The 17262-nt window shown below is 38.8% G+C and overlaps 1 protein-coding gene and 1 pseudogene across 3 annotated transcripts in view; both read right to left on the bottom strand.

Moving 5' to 3' along the window:
* Window positions 1–17262, bottom strand: part of HMCN1 (hemicentin 1) — a 1072092-nt gene that overhangs the window by 876882 nt on the left and 177948 nt on the right. For all 3 annotated transcript variants that reach the window (XM_063940215.1, XM_063940214.1, XM_063940213.1), the window contains 4 exons: window positions 16908–17029; window positions 11191–11466; window positions 9371–9512; window positions 4778–4905 (listed from right to left, as the gene is read on the bottom strand). In XM_063940215.1, the coding sequence (XP_063796285.1) occupies window positions 4778–4905; window positions 9371–9512; window positions 11191–11466; window positions 16908–17029 (668 nt within the window). The remainder of the gene's footprint in view (window positions 1–4777; window positions 4906–9370; window positions 9513–11190; window positions 11467–16907; window positions 17030–17262) is intronic.
* LOC134964839 (5S ribosomal RNA) lies at window positions 13340–13458 on the bottom strand (annotated as a pseudogene).

Below are 17262 nucleotides of genomic sequence, written 5' to 3'. Positions count from 1 at the left end.
CATTGACCAGCAGCAATTGCCTCCACAAAGTACACAGGGAGCTGAGATGGTGGATTCCAGTGGGGACGAATTGATAATCTGTGAGGAGGGGGATGTACACGGTGATATATCGGAGGGTGAAGATGAGGTGGACATCTTGCCTCTGTAGAGCCAGTTTGTGCAAGGAGAGATTAATTGCTTCTTTTTTGGAGGGGGTCCAAACCAACCCGTCATATCAGTCACAGTCGTGTGGCAGACCCTGTCACTGAAATGATGGGTTGGTTAAAGTGTGCATGTCCTGTTTTGTTTATACAACATAAGGGTGGGTGGGAGGGCCCAAGGACAATTCCATCTTGCACCTCTTTTTTCTTTTCTTTTTCTTTGCATCATGTGCTGATTGGGGAGGGTTTTTTGGAAGGGACATCCTGCGTGACACTGTCCTCTCCTGCCTGGGATTCCTCCAATGCATCCTTGCGTGTAACGCCTACTGCTGCTGGCGCTGCTGTTGTTGCCGCTGGGAGTCGATGGTCATCCCAGAGGGGAAGTCGTAAGCCCACTTGTACTACTTCCAGTAAGCAATTGACTGTTCAACAGTCCTTTGCGAGGAAGATGAAATATCACAGCAGTCATCCTACTGCAAAGCGGATAACTGAGTCCTTGACAACTATGTTGGTGTTAGACGTGCGTCCGGTATCCGCCGTTAGTTCACAGGGAACTAGACAATTTATTGAGGCAGTGTGCCCCCGTTACCAAATACCATCTAGGTTCCACTTCTCTAGGCAGGCGATACCGAGAATGTACACGGACGTCAGAAAAAGACTCACCAGTGTCCTAAAAAATGCAGTTGTACCCAATGTCCACTTAACCACGGACATGTGGACAAGTGGAGCAGGGCAGGGTCAGGACTATATGACTGTGACAGCCCACTGGGTAGATGTATGGACTCCCGCCGCAAGAACAGCAGCGGCGGCACCAGTAGCAGCATCTCGCAAACGCCAACTCTTTCCTAGGCAGGCTACGCTTTGTATCACCGCTTTCCAGAATACGCACACAGCTGAAAACCTCTTACGGCAACTGAGGAAGATCATCGCGGAATGGCTTACCCCAATTGGACTCTCCTGTGGATTTGTGGCATCGGACAACGCCAGCAATATTGTGTGTGCATTAAATATGGGCAAATTCCAGCACGTCCCATGTTTTGCACATACCTTGAATTTGGTGGTGCAGAATTTTTGAAAAAACGATAGGGGCGTGCAAGAGATGCTGTCGGTGGCCAGAAAAATTGCGGGACACTTTCGGCGTACAGGCACCACGTACAGAAGACTGGAGCACCACCAAAAACTACTGAACCTGCCCTGCCATCATCTGAAGCAAGAAGTGGTAACGAGGTGGAATTCAACCCTCTATATGCTTCAGAGGTTGGAGGAGCAGCAAAAGGCCATTCAAGCCTATACAATTGAGCACGATATAGGAGGTGGAATGCACCTGTCTCAAGTGCAGTGGAGAATGATTTCAACGTTGTGCAAGGTTCTGATGCCCTTTGAACTTGCCACACGTGAAGTCAGTTCAGACACTGCCAGCCTGAGTCAGGTCATTCCCCTCATCAGGCTTTTGCAGAAGAAGCTGGAGGCATTGAAGAAGGAGCTAAAAGGGAGCGATTCCGCTAGGCATGTGGGACTTGTGGATGCAGCCCTTAATTCGCTTAACAAGGATTCACGGGTGGTCAATCTGTTGAAATCAGAGCACTACATTTTGGCCACCGTGCTCGATCCTAGATTTAAAGCCTACCTTGGATCTCTCTTTCCGGCAGACACAGGTCTGCTGGGGTTGAAAGACCTGCTGGTGACAAAATTGTCAAGTCAAGCGGAACGCGACCTGTCAACATCTCCTCCTTCACATTCTCCCGCAACTGGGGGTGCGAGGAAAAGGCTCAGAATTCCGAGCCCACCCGCTGGCGGTGATGCAGGGCAGTCTGGAGCGACTGCTGATGCTGACATCTGGTCCGGACTGAAGGACCTGACAACGATTACGGACATGTCGTCTACTGTCACTGCATATGATTCTCTCAACATTGATAGAATGGTGGAGGATTATATGAGTGACCGCATCCAAGTAGGCACGTCACACAGTCCGTACTTATACTGGCAGGAAAAAGAGGCAATTTGGAGGCCCTTGCACAAACTGGCTTTATTCTACCTAAGTTGCCCTCCCACAAGTGTGTACTCCGAAAGAGTGTTTAGTGCCGCCGCTCACCTTGTCAGCAATCGGCGTACGAGGTTACATCCAGAAAATGTGGAGAAGATGATGTTCATTAAAATGAATTATAATCAATTCCTCCGCGGAGACATTGACCAGCAGCAATTGCCTCCACAAAGTACACAGGGAGCTGAGATGGTGGATTCCAGTGGGGACGAATTGATAATCTGTGAGGAGGGGGATGTACACGGTGATATATCGGAGGGTGAAGATGAGGTGGACATCTTGCCTCTGTAGAGCCAGTTTGTGCAAGGAGAGATTAATTGCTTCTTTTTTGGAGGGGGTCCAAACCAACCCGTCATATCAGTCACAGTCGTGTGGCAGACCCTGTCACTGAAATGATGGGTTGGTTAAAGTGTGCATGTCCTGTTTTGTTTATACAACATAAGGGTGGGTGGGAGGGCCCAAGGACAATTCCATCTTGCACCTCTTTTTTCTTTTCTTTTTCTTTGCATCATGTGCTGATTGGGGAGGGTTTTTTGGAAGGGACATCCTGCGTGACACTGCAGTGCCACTCCTAGATGGGCCCGGTGTTTGTGTCGGCCACTAGGGTCGCTAATCTTACTCACACAGCTACCTCATTGCGCCTCTTTTTTTCTTTGCGTCATGTGCTGTTTGGGGAGGGTTTTTTGGAAGGGCCATCCTGCGTGACACTGCAGTGCCACTCCTAGATGGGCCCGGTGTTTGTGTCGGCCACTAGGGTCGCTAATCTTACTCACACAGCTACCTCATTGCGCCTCTTTTTTTCTTTGCGTCATGTGCTGTTTGGGGAGGGTTTTTTGGAAGGGACATCCTGCGTGACACTGCAGTGCCACTCCTAGATGGGCCCGGTGTTTGTGTCGGCCACTAGGGTCGCTTATCTTACTCACACAGCGACCTCGGTGCAAATTTTAGGACTAAAAATAATATTGTGAGGTGTGAGGTATTCAGAATAGACTGAAAATGAGTGTAAATTATGGTTTTTGAGGTTAATAATACTTTGGGATCAAAATGACCCCCAAATTCTATGATTTAAGCTGTTTTTTAGTGTTTTTTGAAAAAAACACCCGAATCCAAAACACACCCGAATCCGACAAAAAAAATTCGGTGAGGTTTTGCCAAAACGCGTTCGAACCCAAAACACGGCCGCGGAACCGAACCCAAAACCAAAACACAAAACCCGAAAAATTTCAGGCGCTCATCTCTAATAATTATGCAACTGTTTGACTTTTTCACTCATAGGAGCAAAATGAATGACAGGGATGGCAGCATTTTGAGCTGTAGGATGAAACCATGGTATAGCTTCAGGGCATTAGAAAAAAGGAGGATGTTTAATAAACTTGCAAAGAGATAACGTGAAGAGAGATAAAGTACCAGCCAATCAGCTCCTGTTATTTTTCAAACGCAGCCTGTAGCATGGCAGTTAGGAGCTAATTGGCTGGTACTTTATCTTTCTCCACATTATCTCTTTCCAGGTTTTGATGACTCTCCCCCCAATAGATAGGGGAACCGTTGATGAGTTGTCCAGTTGTGTCTTTCAGTAGTATATAATCATTTCTATATAGTGGTACTTAGTAGAATAGAAAAGAAGAACGCAAGTGACTTTCAAATGTGTAGTGTCTTAAAACTTCACATTTTAGTAATAAAATATATGACAAAAAATAAAATAAGCAAAATATTTTTTAGAAAACAATGAAGCATAGAAAGTGCACTATATTATTCAACTAAACTCTGGTCCCTAATAAAATTAACTCAGTGGTCCCCAGTGTAGAGCGCATTACAAACTTATGTGCCTTCTTCTTTTCTATTTTACTACATGTGACTGAGGGGGACATGTACTAAGCAGTGATAAAAGTGGAGAAGTGAGCCAGTGGAGAAGTTGCCCATGGCAACCAATCAGCATTGATGTAACATTTATAATTTGCATACTATACAATTATATAGAGCAGCTGACTCCACTGGCTCACCTCTCAACTTTTCTAAGTTCAGTGATAGCACCCTTCAAAGAGATTCTGTAAGTCAAATCAATATGTATCAGTAAACTACCTAAGCAACGAGGGAAGGCACAATTAGTCAAAAAAAAAGCATCTAAAATATAACATATATCCACATATATAAAAAGTGTGGGAATAATTGAATATGCCCAATAAAGTCATATATGCCAGTGACATCAATTTAACAGTCACAGGGGTAATACAGACAGAGTCTACTCACTGATGGAAGTACAGTCTGTACTACTCTTCTATCAGTGTGCCAATCATAATCTTTAAAAATATAAGTGCAATTATACCCACTTTGCCCCTCTCCTCTGATAACTGATTCTTATTTTAGTTACCTAGAGCGGACCTGCTGGTAGTGTTATCCTCATAAATATCACTACATATGTTATTGCAACTTTGAAGCCACAGAAATTATTTGTGTTTAAAAAGAAATATTAAATCATATTTAATAACCCCATTATCCTCTAAATTGGGCCTAATGGTAGCATTAGGTATTAAGTTTGTCTTTATAAGTGGCACAGTTCTAAGTGATACATACACTAGTCCCTTATACATTAACTTACCAATATATACAAGTATTGATGCCTGACTATCTGTTCCAGCAGCGTTAGTTGCCAGGCATGTGTAAATTCCTGAGTCTTTGTCCAGTGCATTTTTAATAATAAAGCTACCGTCTTCTGTTAATATATACCTGCATAAAAGTATGGGTATAGCAGTCAACTAAAATTGCATTTGTACTGTAAGCAAGATAAAGCAGCTGGAAATATCTGTCACGGATAGAATACAAACAATAGTTACTTATTCATCTGACCATACTGTACATTTGTCTGTTAGTATAAAAAAAAAAATCATTTTGCTCATGTTAATCAAAAACCAGTATAACATTGCTAATGTGAATGCTATTAATTTGAGTAGAGAAGCCCCATAAACAAGTTCTGTAAGTAACGAAAAAATAGATTTTTATATATATATATATATATATATATATATATATATATATATATATATATCTATCTAGAAACAGAAATTGGAGGAGCACCTCATAGTGCATTATCGTTTATTCACACAATATATATTAAAAAACAGCAATTGTCACAATAATGTTTGGCTTAATACCTCATAATTCTTCTGAGTGGGCTTATATACCACTTGATTTATTAGAAATTATCCACAGATATCGCCTCTACCAACCGTAGTTCAGCGTCAGACCCCTGGTACTCGTGCTGCCCGCCTCACGTTAACGATCCTCAGCACGCCGGGACACCGCTGCTGTCTGCACGGGGAGGAGGACGATTCAGGATACTAGAATTACGTCACCAGGCCACGCACCAACGCGTTTCGTCATAAGACTTCGTCAGAGGGTTGGCCTTGGTGACAAGAACTACTACTTTATATCGGCAGCCGCCAATCAGTGCACTCCAAACATTAGGTGCACCTGTGCACTTGAAAATACAGTTTAAAACTTGCTTCTTTAACAATATATAAAAAAAAACATATAAAAGACATACATACACAGATATAATATACAAGGAAACATACAGAATATATTTACCACAGGTCACATAACCAAACTTATCTATATAGGTTTATATACTATAAATGATTAGGCTTAGATAATTAAGCTATGACAGTCTTCAGGTGTTTTAGACACACACAGGTGCAAACTGCTAACGAAGTTATAGCAGAGATAGATATGTATCATTAAGTAATTCAAACAGATTTTTTATATTTACCCGCTCCCTAGCTACTAGCAAAGCCTAAGATGTCAGTCAGAGGAAAGTTGCAATTATTTCACAGCTACTTCGTAATGTATCTTTTCTAGACACATACTGTATGGTAACATTAATTTACAGCACTGGTACAATCATTCTCTGAGGCTACAGTTTTACGCTCTAATACTGGAGAGAGAGAAAGAGAGATATCTATTTACTTTGACTGTTGTATTAAACATCCTATGAATATAATAATAAAAGACTCTTAAAGGGGAAGTTTCTTTTTTGATTTACCAAACATGAAAACCTAGGTTTCCCCCTCATTAGTATCTAGTATTTCTTTTTTTTTGCAGGGTCCTAGTGCTCTTCTAAAACAATTATTACTAATTTTGCTCCGCTGATCACACGGTGCAGATTGGCTTGTTTTTCATAACACTTAGAGCTGTACAAATCATCACTCGTATTTAGTTTTAATTAAGCTTATAATGTATTTACCCATTATCTTAAATACTAGTAAATCCTAAGACATCTATCATATAAACATTAAAATCATTTCCCAACCACTTCTTAGTGTATCTTTTTACACGCATATAGCAGCATACAATTTACAATGCCACTACAGTTACTCTCTGCGATCACCATTTTATGCTCCAATGCTAGCAAAACAAGAGATATCTAATTAGTTCATTTTTACTAGTACATTTGTCGGTCTCTACTAATAAAAAACTTTTAAGGGAGAAAATCAATTATGCTTATAAAAGGCTCAAAATATTCCATTCTATTTCAATGAAATTATAAACATCATGCACTTTTATAGTATACAAATCCGTATATAAAGCTTATGTATTTTTATATTGTAATTTTTAGACACATATAATCCAATCTTTTCTTTTTTAACAGAGTGGGATATTTTTAAATCCACTATCTAAAGAACAACTATTTTATATCCAATATTTCTATTTTTAGTTTTATTAGCCATAATTAACCATCTGAGATAAATGAAGTTATCTCATAGTTTTCGTTTAAACCATTAGGAACCAGTGTATCCAAAGAGATGATCCAATAAATTTCTCTCTTTGTTAATTTTTTATCTCTATCTCCTCCTCTGAGGACTAATCTCACATTTTCAATACCTTTAAACCTCATTACACTCGGATCACTGTTATGGAAATGTTTAAAGTGTCGTGATACGCTATGATTATTTATCCCATTTTTTATATTTCTTGTATGCTCCAAAATTCTAATTTTTAATTCCCTTTTGGTTTTTCAGCTCTAAGTGTTATGAAAAACAAGCCAATCTGCACCGTGTGATCAGCGGAGCAAAATTAGTAATAATTGTTTTAGAAGAGCACTAGGACCCTGCAAAAAAAAGAAATACTAGATACTAATGAGGGGGAAACCTAGGTTTTCATGTTTGGTAAATCAAAAAAGAAACTTCCCCTTTAAGAGTCTTTTATTATTAGATTCATAGGATGTTTATACAACAGTCAAAGTAAATAGATATCTCTCTTTCTCTCTCTCCAGTATTAGAGCGTAAAACTGTAGCCTCAGAGAATGATTGTACCAGTGCTGTAAATTAATGTTACCATATGTGTCTAGAAAAGATACATTACGAAGTAGCTGTGAAATAATTGCAACTTTCCTCTGACTGACATCTCAGGCTTTGCTAGTAGCTAGGGCAGTGGGTAAATATAAAAAAATCTGTTTGAATTACTTAATGATACATATCTATCTCTGCTATAACTTCGTTAGCAGTTTGCACCAGTGTGTGTCTAAAACACCTGACGACTGTCATAGCTTAATTATCTAAGCCTAATCATTTATAGTATATAAACCTATATAGATGAGTTTGGTTATGTGACCTGTGGTAAATATATTCTGTCTGTTTCCTTGTATATTATATGTGTGTATGTACGTCTTTTATATGTTTTTTTTATATATTGTTAAAGAAGCAAGTTTTAAACTGTATTTTCAAGTGCACAGGTGCACCTGATGTTTGGAGTGCACTGATTGGCGGCTGCCGATATAAAGTAGTAGTTCTCGTCACCAAGGCCAACCCTCTGACGAAGTCTTATGACGAAACGCGTTGGTGCGTGGCCTGGTGACGTAATTCTAGTATCCTGAATCGTCCTCCTCCCCGTGCAGACAGCAGCGGTTTCCCGGCGTGCTGAGGATCGTTAACGTGAGGCGGGCAGCACGAGTACCAGGGGTCTGACGCTGAACGGCGGTTGGTAGAGGCGATATCTGTGGATAATTTCTAATAAATCAAGTGGTATATAAGCCCACTCAGAAGAATTATGAGGTATTAAGCCAAACATAATTGTGACAATTGCTGTTTTTTAATATATATTGTGTGAATAAATGATAATGCACTATGAGGCGCTCCTCTAATTTCTGTTTCTAGACATATCATCCCGTGGGATTCCGGGATTCTCTAAGAGGTAGCTGCAGTCTGAAACAAAGACTTAGTGCTGTTAAAACGGTTGGAGCATACTCCTGGAAATTACTATCTGCAAAACACCGTGAAGCGCACCTGTACGCTGTTCCACAATATATATATATATATATATATATATATACATTGGTGGTTTTATATAATAGCAATGTATAAATCCTGTTATTCATTCTGCCAAACACAAGAATGCTGAAAAGGGGGAGGGAATCCCTGAAACGCGTTGAAGTTATCGTTGTGACGGACCATCTACCCACTGCAGGACGTCTGTTGCAGCATCTATGCTTATTATGTTGGATGAATAAACCGTTGTGTGTTTTTAAAGTCCGCCGGTCTGCCTGCCTCCTGTCTGCAGCATTTGGGGATTAGAAAGATACCTTTTGGTGCATTCGTGACAGAACATTAATGTAAGTGTCACTCCTAAGGTTTACCTTTCCTGACGAGCGATCACCTGGTCTCCACTGGTAAAAAGATACCTTTATGGGAAAGCGAGATAGCATTTTAATGTGAGTGTGAGTGTCTTTCCATCTACGTGGGACCACCTGACCGCTGATCTGGATGAAGTTTTTAATTTCCAAGTCTTTTTCATTGAGTTTTAATACTTTTAAGCAGCGCTAATTTTTAAACAATTTGTCATTTTGTATCAGTTTATGTATTTGGAATTCTGAACGGTGAATCCCGTGTGTTAAAAACCAGCAAGTTTATCTCGGTAGCACAAGGCTATATTTAGCTAATATACTTTTTACAAGAATGCTGAGCAACACAGAAATTATTTAATTTTATAAAGAAAATTCAAATGTTCGGGAAAAATAAATGTGCCAGAAAATAATTACTGACATTATGCATAGTACAAAAAGCAAAATATGAGACCTCATTTTACTGTATATAATTATAAGAACCAAAAATATACATTTTACATTTCTATTTATGTAGCCAATATCAGTCATCTGATTATACCGAGGAAAGTCCATGAAGCCATTACAGTACCACACCTGTTGGAGAATCTGACAAACATGTCATTGTGCATCCAAAGTAACTGAGGTTGGGGATAACCTGTTGCAGAGCACTTCAATTTAATCCTGGATCCTTTAGTAAAAGTGGTATTTCTGGGATCTACAACAACGTTTGGTGGATCTATGAGAAAACAAATGTTGAAAATGTTGAAAATACAAATATTCTTTACTCATTTTCAAAATGTAAATCTCAAGTGCTGCAGAAACATTTCTCTTTGTCTTGCAGACATTCTGAAGTCTTCTAACTTTTATTTCTCAATATACTGAACCTCTTTAGAGGACTTGTTGACCTACATTTGGGCAAGTGTGCCTAGATATTTGCCATAGTATAAAGTTATGTACATGGCACCAAGAGGAGATGTGTGATGTGAGGCTGTGTGAGTGTAAGTATGCACACTGGTTTTGCAGAGACTTACAAAAACAAGGTTCCGATTTTCCAAGCTGGTTCTATCATTCATAAGGCAGATTACGCGGTTAAGTAGAGCGCAAGACTGATTAGGACGCTGCATTCATTCGTCGGGAATCGGAGCTGTCTGACAGAGGGAGTCGGACAAAGATTGGACAGAGCTGGGCAGGAGGATGGGGGGGATACACAGCCGGGAACATGGGAGCTCTGCTGGGCGCTGTGCTTCACCGCTAGTCACCATCTATCTCCCTGGCACCCCTGCCTCACCAGTCACCCACTATCTCCCCGCCACCCCTGCCTCATTAGTCACCCATCTCCCTGTCACTCTTGCCTCAGTCACCTACTATCTCCCTGTCTCCACTGCCTCAGTCACCCACTATCCCCGTCACTCCTGCCTACCCTGTCACCCACTATCTACCTATCACCCCTGCTTTCCAAGTCACACACTATCTACCTGTCATCCCTGCCTCCCCAGTTACCTATTGTCTCCCTGTACCTTTAAGGGTACAATTGTGTGGCTACACCCCTTTCTTGTGAGACCACACCCATTAAAAAAATATAAATGCGGCCGCCCCTGCCAAGCATGATTCTCGTAATTATATAATAAAGTGGAGGTGGTGCAAATGGACTGAGTGACGTTTATAGTCTCTTGCCCTACTGAGTATGCTTAATGGGTAACATTTTGCCCCATTCAGTAGCACTTTACAAAGATTATCATTCCTAGATGCTCTTTGTCCAATATAAAACAAATCTTAAAACACAGAAAAAGTGTAATGTGTAGTAAAAAGTCTAGATGTCCCATAATGTCCCATAATGCTTGTGATAAGCTGAGCAGTGCTTTGGTAGAAATAAATAAATAAATAAATAATTTTATTAAACAAAGAGGCCTACAGGTTGCTGCAGTTCACTATTGTTTACACAATGCACTTTTCCTTTACTTTTTCAAGTAAATTAAAACAATGCCTTATAGATCCTTTCATTTCCACTATGACACTGGTGATTTCTGTTTTTTGGGCCTGAATCATGTTTATAAGTAAAGCAAACAAGCAAGCAACTGGGCAAAACCATGTTGCACTGCAAGTGGGTCAGATGTAACGTGCAGAGAGATTTATATTTGGGTGGGGTGTGTTCAAACTGATATCTAAATTGTAGTGAAAAAATTAAGCTTTCTAACATTTGTCGGCTACATGTAAAAGCAGACAGTATTTACACTGCACAGAGAAAATATAACCCACCAAATCTAGATCTCTGTGCACATTACATCTGCCCCACCTGCAGTGCAACATGGTTTTACCCACTTGCTTGCTTCTTTGCTTTACTTACAAACATGAATCAGGCCCTTTGCCCGATGGTGAAATATGCTATCTATACATGAATAAATGGTAGCTTGTACCTTGTACTGCAAGGAATACAGAAGCTGCAGTTCTTCCACCTTCATTGTCTGCAGAGCATACATATTCTCCTGCATCACTGATCTTTACACTTGTTATCTTCAGAGAATTGTTGCTCAGAATGTAAATCGTAGAAGTGTTTTCATGTATTAAATCAAGGTTGTTCCTACGCCACGTAAAATTGTAACGAACTGTGCTCAAGACATCACACGTCAGTATAGCTTGATTTCCAATATTGACTGTCAGATTATGTAAAGCTTTTATTACAGGTGGGGGTTCTACAAAACATAATATAATATCATAATAAACAATTGTAATGCAAATGTCAGTAACTATGGTTATATGGCAAGTTTAAGTAAGGATATAACAAGCAAAGGAATACTGCTGCATAATTCATATTTCTGCAGATTGTTCCTATAGAGTATATACAGTAAGTCTCTTCTTCAATTTCACTAACGTCTTTATTGCAATTACTTGAATACCTCTCATGACGAGTTCCCCCGACTCAGATCAATACTGGTTTAGACAAAGCTAGTAAGAGTTGGGTCATTCACACTTGCCATTAGTCCTTAGCAAGGTAAAAAAAAAAAAGACTGTATATATATATATTTTTTTTTTTTTTTTTGCAAAAAAGGGGAGGATAGGGGTATCTGCGACTTGCAGTGTCTAATATATTAATATAAAAATGAAGAATATTGCAGGATACGGTTTATAAAAAATAACACAATATTTATTTGTACAATTTAAAACATGATATGGGATAAAAAATATAGAAGGTAAAAGCTTAAAAAATAAAAAATACAAAAATGACTGAATAAAAATGTATAATTTTAGCTAGAACCCAGGATCAAAAAAATTAATAAAAAATAAAAGTATAAAACTGATAATAAATATTTTAAAGATAAGAGAGTGGTGCTTATCTGTAGAAATGGAGAGTCAGTAGAAGTACACCCAACACGTTTCGTCCTTCAGACTTCATCAAGGGGTGAGGGACTAGTATGCAAACACTCTTATTTATAGCAGCTATGATTAAGGATAAGTGGCTGTGACATCACTTCCTGTTGGTATTCATATTCAGTTTTTTCCCCCACAAAGTTTAATATCAATGTGGGTAGAAGATTGGGCTGCTAATAATGAGCCCAAATATAGTTTTACCTAACTAAAACGAGACCAGTATATGAAGAAAAACGTCTAAAAACATAAACATCAATTCAGGACGCTTTTTGCGTCATTTCCGCCCCACTTCCTGTGTCCATAAACTCTTACTGCGCATGCGCAGCCCGCGCGACTTCTGGAAGATGTCCTTGTAATGTCACTGCCTCGCCCATCTTCCGGTTGGGCGTATGAGTCCTTCTGCCCTTCTTCCGGTTGGGCGGGTACTTTATATCTTCTATGGAGATCGTGGGTTGGGGCAGGATATATAGAGATGCGGCGGCCATCTTTGAATTGGTTTTAGATATGCTTTCAATACATGCGGCGACCATCTTTAAGGAGTCCATAGATCGCGGACATATCCTTGTATTAAGGAGCAGGAGCAGCTCAAATAAATAAACCAAATGTCAAAGTTAGTTTACTGTTATTGTAATAAACGTGTGTGAGAGTTAGCTTACTTTAGAAAGACTGATATAAATACATGTAGATTGGGTATGTAAAATATATAGTGCTCCCAAACTTTTTATACACGTAAACGGATTATGTTATTTACACACAGAGTTTACATATTATTAATAAAGGTATCCTCATATTAAATAGAATTAAGCTAGGTGTACAAATTGAAAATTATGCAACCCTTGTACAGAACAAGGGGAATTTAGATAGCATATTAGGCAAGATTAGGTGAATTATGGAATGAGAGTATACTTATAATATCCAATTAAGAGTGGTGACCCTTAATAGGTAGGGCATAAGTGCTAGAATGAAGTGGGAGGTATAGAGAGATAGCAGTGGGGGGTACGTGACATAATGCTCTGGAGAACTAACACATCGATAGTTTTGGTGGATATGGTGAAATAGTAATTATGTATGTATGTGCAACTAGACAATGCACACAAGTAACATAATTAAGATAATAAATAATATCTGTGCCAGAGGAGAGTTAGCTGTGTGTCAATATTCCCTCTAGTATTACCGTTACGAGTCTACTGGTCTACCCTTATACAGTACCCAATCTTCTCAAGTGGTTCCCCACTTGGTACTGATTGGGCCCAACACTGCTTAGCTTCCAAGATCGGGCGAGATTGGGCGTGTGCCAGTGCGGTGTGACTGTATTCATTGGCGGAAATGAAATGAATAAGGGTAGACCAGTAGACTCGTAACGGTAATACTAGAGGGAATATTGACACACAGCTAACTCTCCTCTGGCACAGATATTATTTATTTTCTTAATTATGTTACTTGTGTGCATTGTCTAGTTGCACATACATACATAATTACTATTTCACCATATCCACCAAAACTATCGATGTGTTAGTTCTCCAGAGCATTATGTCACGTACCCCCCACTGCTATCTCTCTATACCTCCCACTTCATTCTAGCACTTATGCCCTACCTATTAAGGGTCACCACTCTTAATTGGATATTATAAGTATACTCTCATTCCATAATTCACCTAATCTTACCTAATATGCTATCTAAATTCCCCTTGTTCTGTACAAGGGTTGCATAATTTTCAATTTGTACACCTAGCTTAATTCTATTTAATATGAGGATACCTTTATTAATAATATGCAAACTCTGTGTGTAAATAACATAATCCGTTTATGTGTATAAAAAGTTTGGGAGCACTATATATTTTACATACCCAATCTACATGTATTGATATCAGTCTTTCTAAAGTAAGCTAACTCTCACACACGTTTATTACAATAACAGTAAACTAACTTTGACATTTGTTTTATTTATTTGAGCTGCTCCTGCTCCTTAATACAAGGATATGTCCGTGATCTATGGACTCCTTAAAGATGGCCACCGCATGTATTGAAAGCATATCTAAAACCAATTCAAAGATGGCCGCCGCATCTCTATATATCCTGCCCCAACCCACGCTCTCCATAGAAGATATAAAGTACCCGCCCAACCGGAAGAAGGGCAGAAGGACTCATACGCCCAACCGGAAGATGGGCGAGGCAGTGACATTACAAGGACATCTTCCGGAAGTCGCGCGGGCTGTGCATGCGCAGTAAGAGTTTATGGACACAGGAAGTGGGGCGGAAATGACGCGAAAAGCGTCCTGAATTGATGTTTATGTTTTTAGACGTTTTTCTTCATATACTGGTCTCGTTTTAGTTAGGTAAAACTATATTTGGGCTCATTATTAGCAGCCCAATCTTCTACCCACATTGATATTAAACTTTGTGGGAAAAAACTGAATATGAATACCAACAGGAAGTGATGTCACAGCCACTTATCCTTAATCATAGCTGCTATAAATAAGAGTGTTTGCATACTAGTCCCTCACCCCTTGATGAAGTCTGAAGGACGAAACGCGTTGGGTGTACCTCTACTGACTCTCCATTTCTACAGATAAGCACCACTCTCTTATCTTTAAAATATTTATTATCAGTTTTATACTTTTATTTTTTATTAATTTTTTTGATCCTGGGTTCTAGCTAAAATTATACATTTTTATTCAGTCATTTTTGTATTTTTTATTTTTTAAGCTTTTACCTTCTATATTTTTTATCCCATATCATGTTTTAAATTGTACAAATAAATATTGTGTTATTTTTTATAAACCGTATCCTGCAATATTCTTAATTTTTATATTAATATATTAGACACTGCAAGTCGCAGATACCCCTATCCTCCCCTTTTTTGCAAATTTTAAACTCCAAAGGCAGCTTATCCCTGCCGAGTATTTAGGGGTTAGCTGACACCTTATATCTATAAAGGAGTGTCTTTTACTAAAGTATTTCACTGTATTAATTTATCTGCTCACATCCACCTGTGGCGCCATACCCCCACTGCTCAAACCATATATATATATATATATATATATATGTAGACAGTAGTGCAAATAGCGCTGCTACCAATAAAACAAGACTAATATAAAGATGTAAATAAATATAGTAATAAATCCAGTTCAAAGTTCAAAAAACACAACCCCAGTTTTGGGGGGCTGCTAGGCAGGTTCTCTTGTGTGGACTCTATTTCCAAAGTCCAAATAAATTAAAATGTGAAAGAGTGGTAGAACCCGGTGCCTTCTGTGTTATGTGGTTTCCAAGTGAAACTTAAATAGTATTATGCGTACCGCATCTCATGTGTGTTCAGGCCTGTAGAATGAATGGAAATTCTCCTGGTCACGATCTTCTTACTTCCCCAGTTAATCCGTGGGTGGACCGTAAGGAGATTTAGAAAGCCACAATAGTGTGATATTGTAAGACAATAAAAACAGGTGTGCTTATATAGAGAACGTTTTTCAGATGTGATGAATAGTAAAAGAGTAGTTCACCCAGTGTCAGTTTCATAAACAAGGTAGTGTATCCACAACCTAAGGTAGTTTAAAAATAAGTACCATCAGGACTTGTAGATCTTGCAAATAGTATATTCCTTTATGGTGTTCCTCTACCGTGGTATGGAGTTAAGGGCTCCTGTTTAAAAGGTAAAATCTCCCAGATACAGGAAAGATAGACCATAGTGTAGTAATTTTGAAAGTAATTTTTTAATACAAACAATACAATAAAATACAACTTCATCAAGAGGTATACCCCTGGATGAAGTCCTAACAAATCGAAAGAGGACGAAACGCGTTGGACAGACATTCCACTCCTCTGATAGAGGATCTCAGATAAGCCTTTTATTATCTACTCACTGTACGGGTCCATTTTTTATTGTATTGTTTGTATTAAAAAATTACTTTAAAAATTACTACACTATGGTCTATCTTTCCCGTATCTGGGAGATTTTACCTTTTTTAACAGGAGCCCTTAACTCCATACCACGGGAGAGGAACACCATAAAGGAATATACTATTTGCAAGATCTACAAGTCCTGATGGTACTTATTTTTAAACTACCTTAGGTTGTGGATACACTACCTTGTTTATGAAACTGACACTGGGTGAACTACTCTTTTACTATTCATCACATCTGAAAAACGTTCTCTATATAAGCACACCTGTTTTTGTTGTCTTACAATATCACACTATTGTGGCTTTCTAAATCTCCTTACGGTCCACCCACGGATTAACCGGGGAAGTAAGAAGATCGTGACCAGGAGAAGTTCCATTCATTATACAGGCCTGAACACACATGAGATGTGGTACGAATAATACTATTTAAGTTTCACTTGGAAACCACATAACACAGAAGGCGCCGGGTTCTACCACTCTTTCACATATATATATATTTTTGTAAGTGACCGATGTGAATACAAAGTGGTTTACTATCTACATTATTAACTTTATTTTGCAAATAATAGGTTTATTTGTCTCTTGTAAGTATATTATTTTCTTACTCCTGAAGTACTGTATATGAGTTTTTTTGTGTGTGTGGCGCTACTCTGCAATGCTACAATTACAGACTAAAGGAGTAATATACACAATGAATTTGCTTTAATTCGTCTATCAGGCACTAGACTAAACAAAAGTTCTGAATCATTGTTGGAGCACATTTGTGACATCTGTACAATTTAATATACAGTAATAAAACATTTTTAAACAAACACAGAAACTCATACTTTAAAATGCATCAGAAATGCTGCTATTGCACCGTTACTTACCATTTACATCAAAAAATGTCTGAGCCTGCGCACTGCCTGCTGTACTAGTAGCAAAGCATTCAAAAAACCCTTCATCATGGGATGAAACATTGGCTATCTCCCAGCTTGCATTGATGGATTCTCTGCAAATAAAACGCTGACTCCATTAATTTGTCTGCTTCAAGTTACTATAATGAAACAATTCTTTTATGAAGAGTGCTGATATTCTTCAATATCCTAAGAGTGAACTCTCATGCCTGGTAGGGACACACTTTTAGATATAGTGACAATATACTGAAAATAAACATAAAGAAGGATAGCAATACAAAAAGAAAAGTGAGAGGTATAACATTAAACAGGCAAATTTAGCATTAAA

The sequence above is a fragment of the Pseudophryne corroboree genome, chromosome 9 (assembly GCF_028390025.1).
Source record: "Pseudophryne corroboree isolate aPseCor3 chromosome 9, aPseCor3.hap2, whole genome shotgun sequence".
NCBI lineage: Eukaryota > Metazoa > Chordata > Amphibia > Anura > Myobatrachidae > Pseudophryne > Pseudophryne corroboree.
This window is presented reverse-complemented; position numbering and strand designations above follow the sequence as displayed.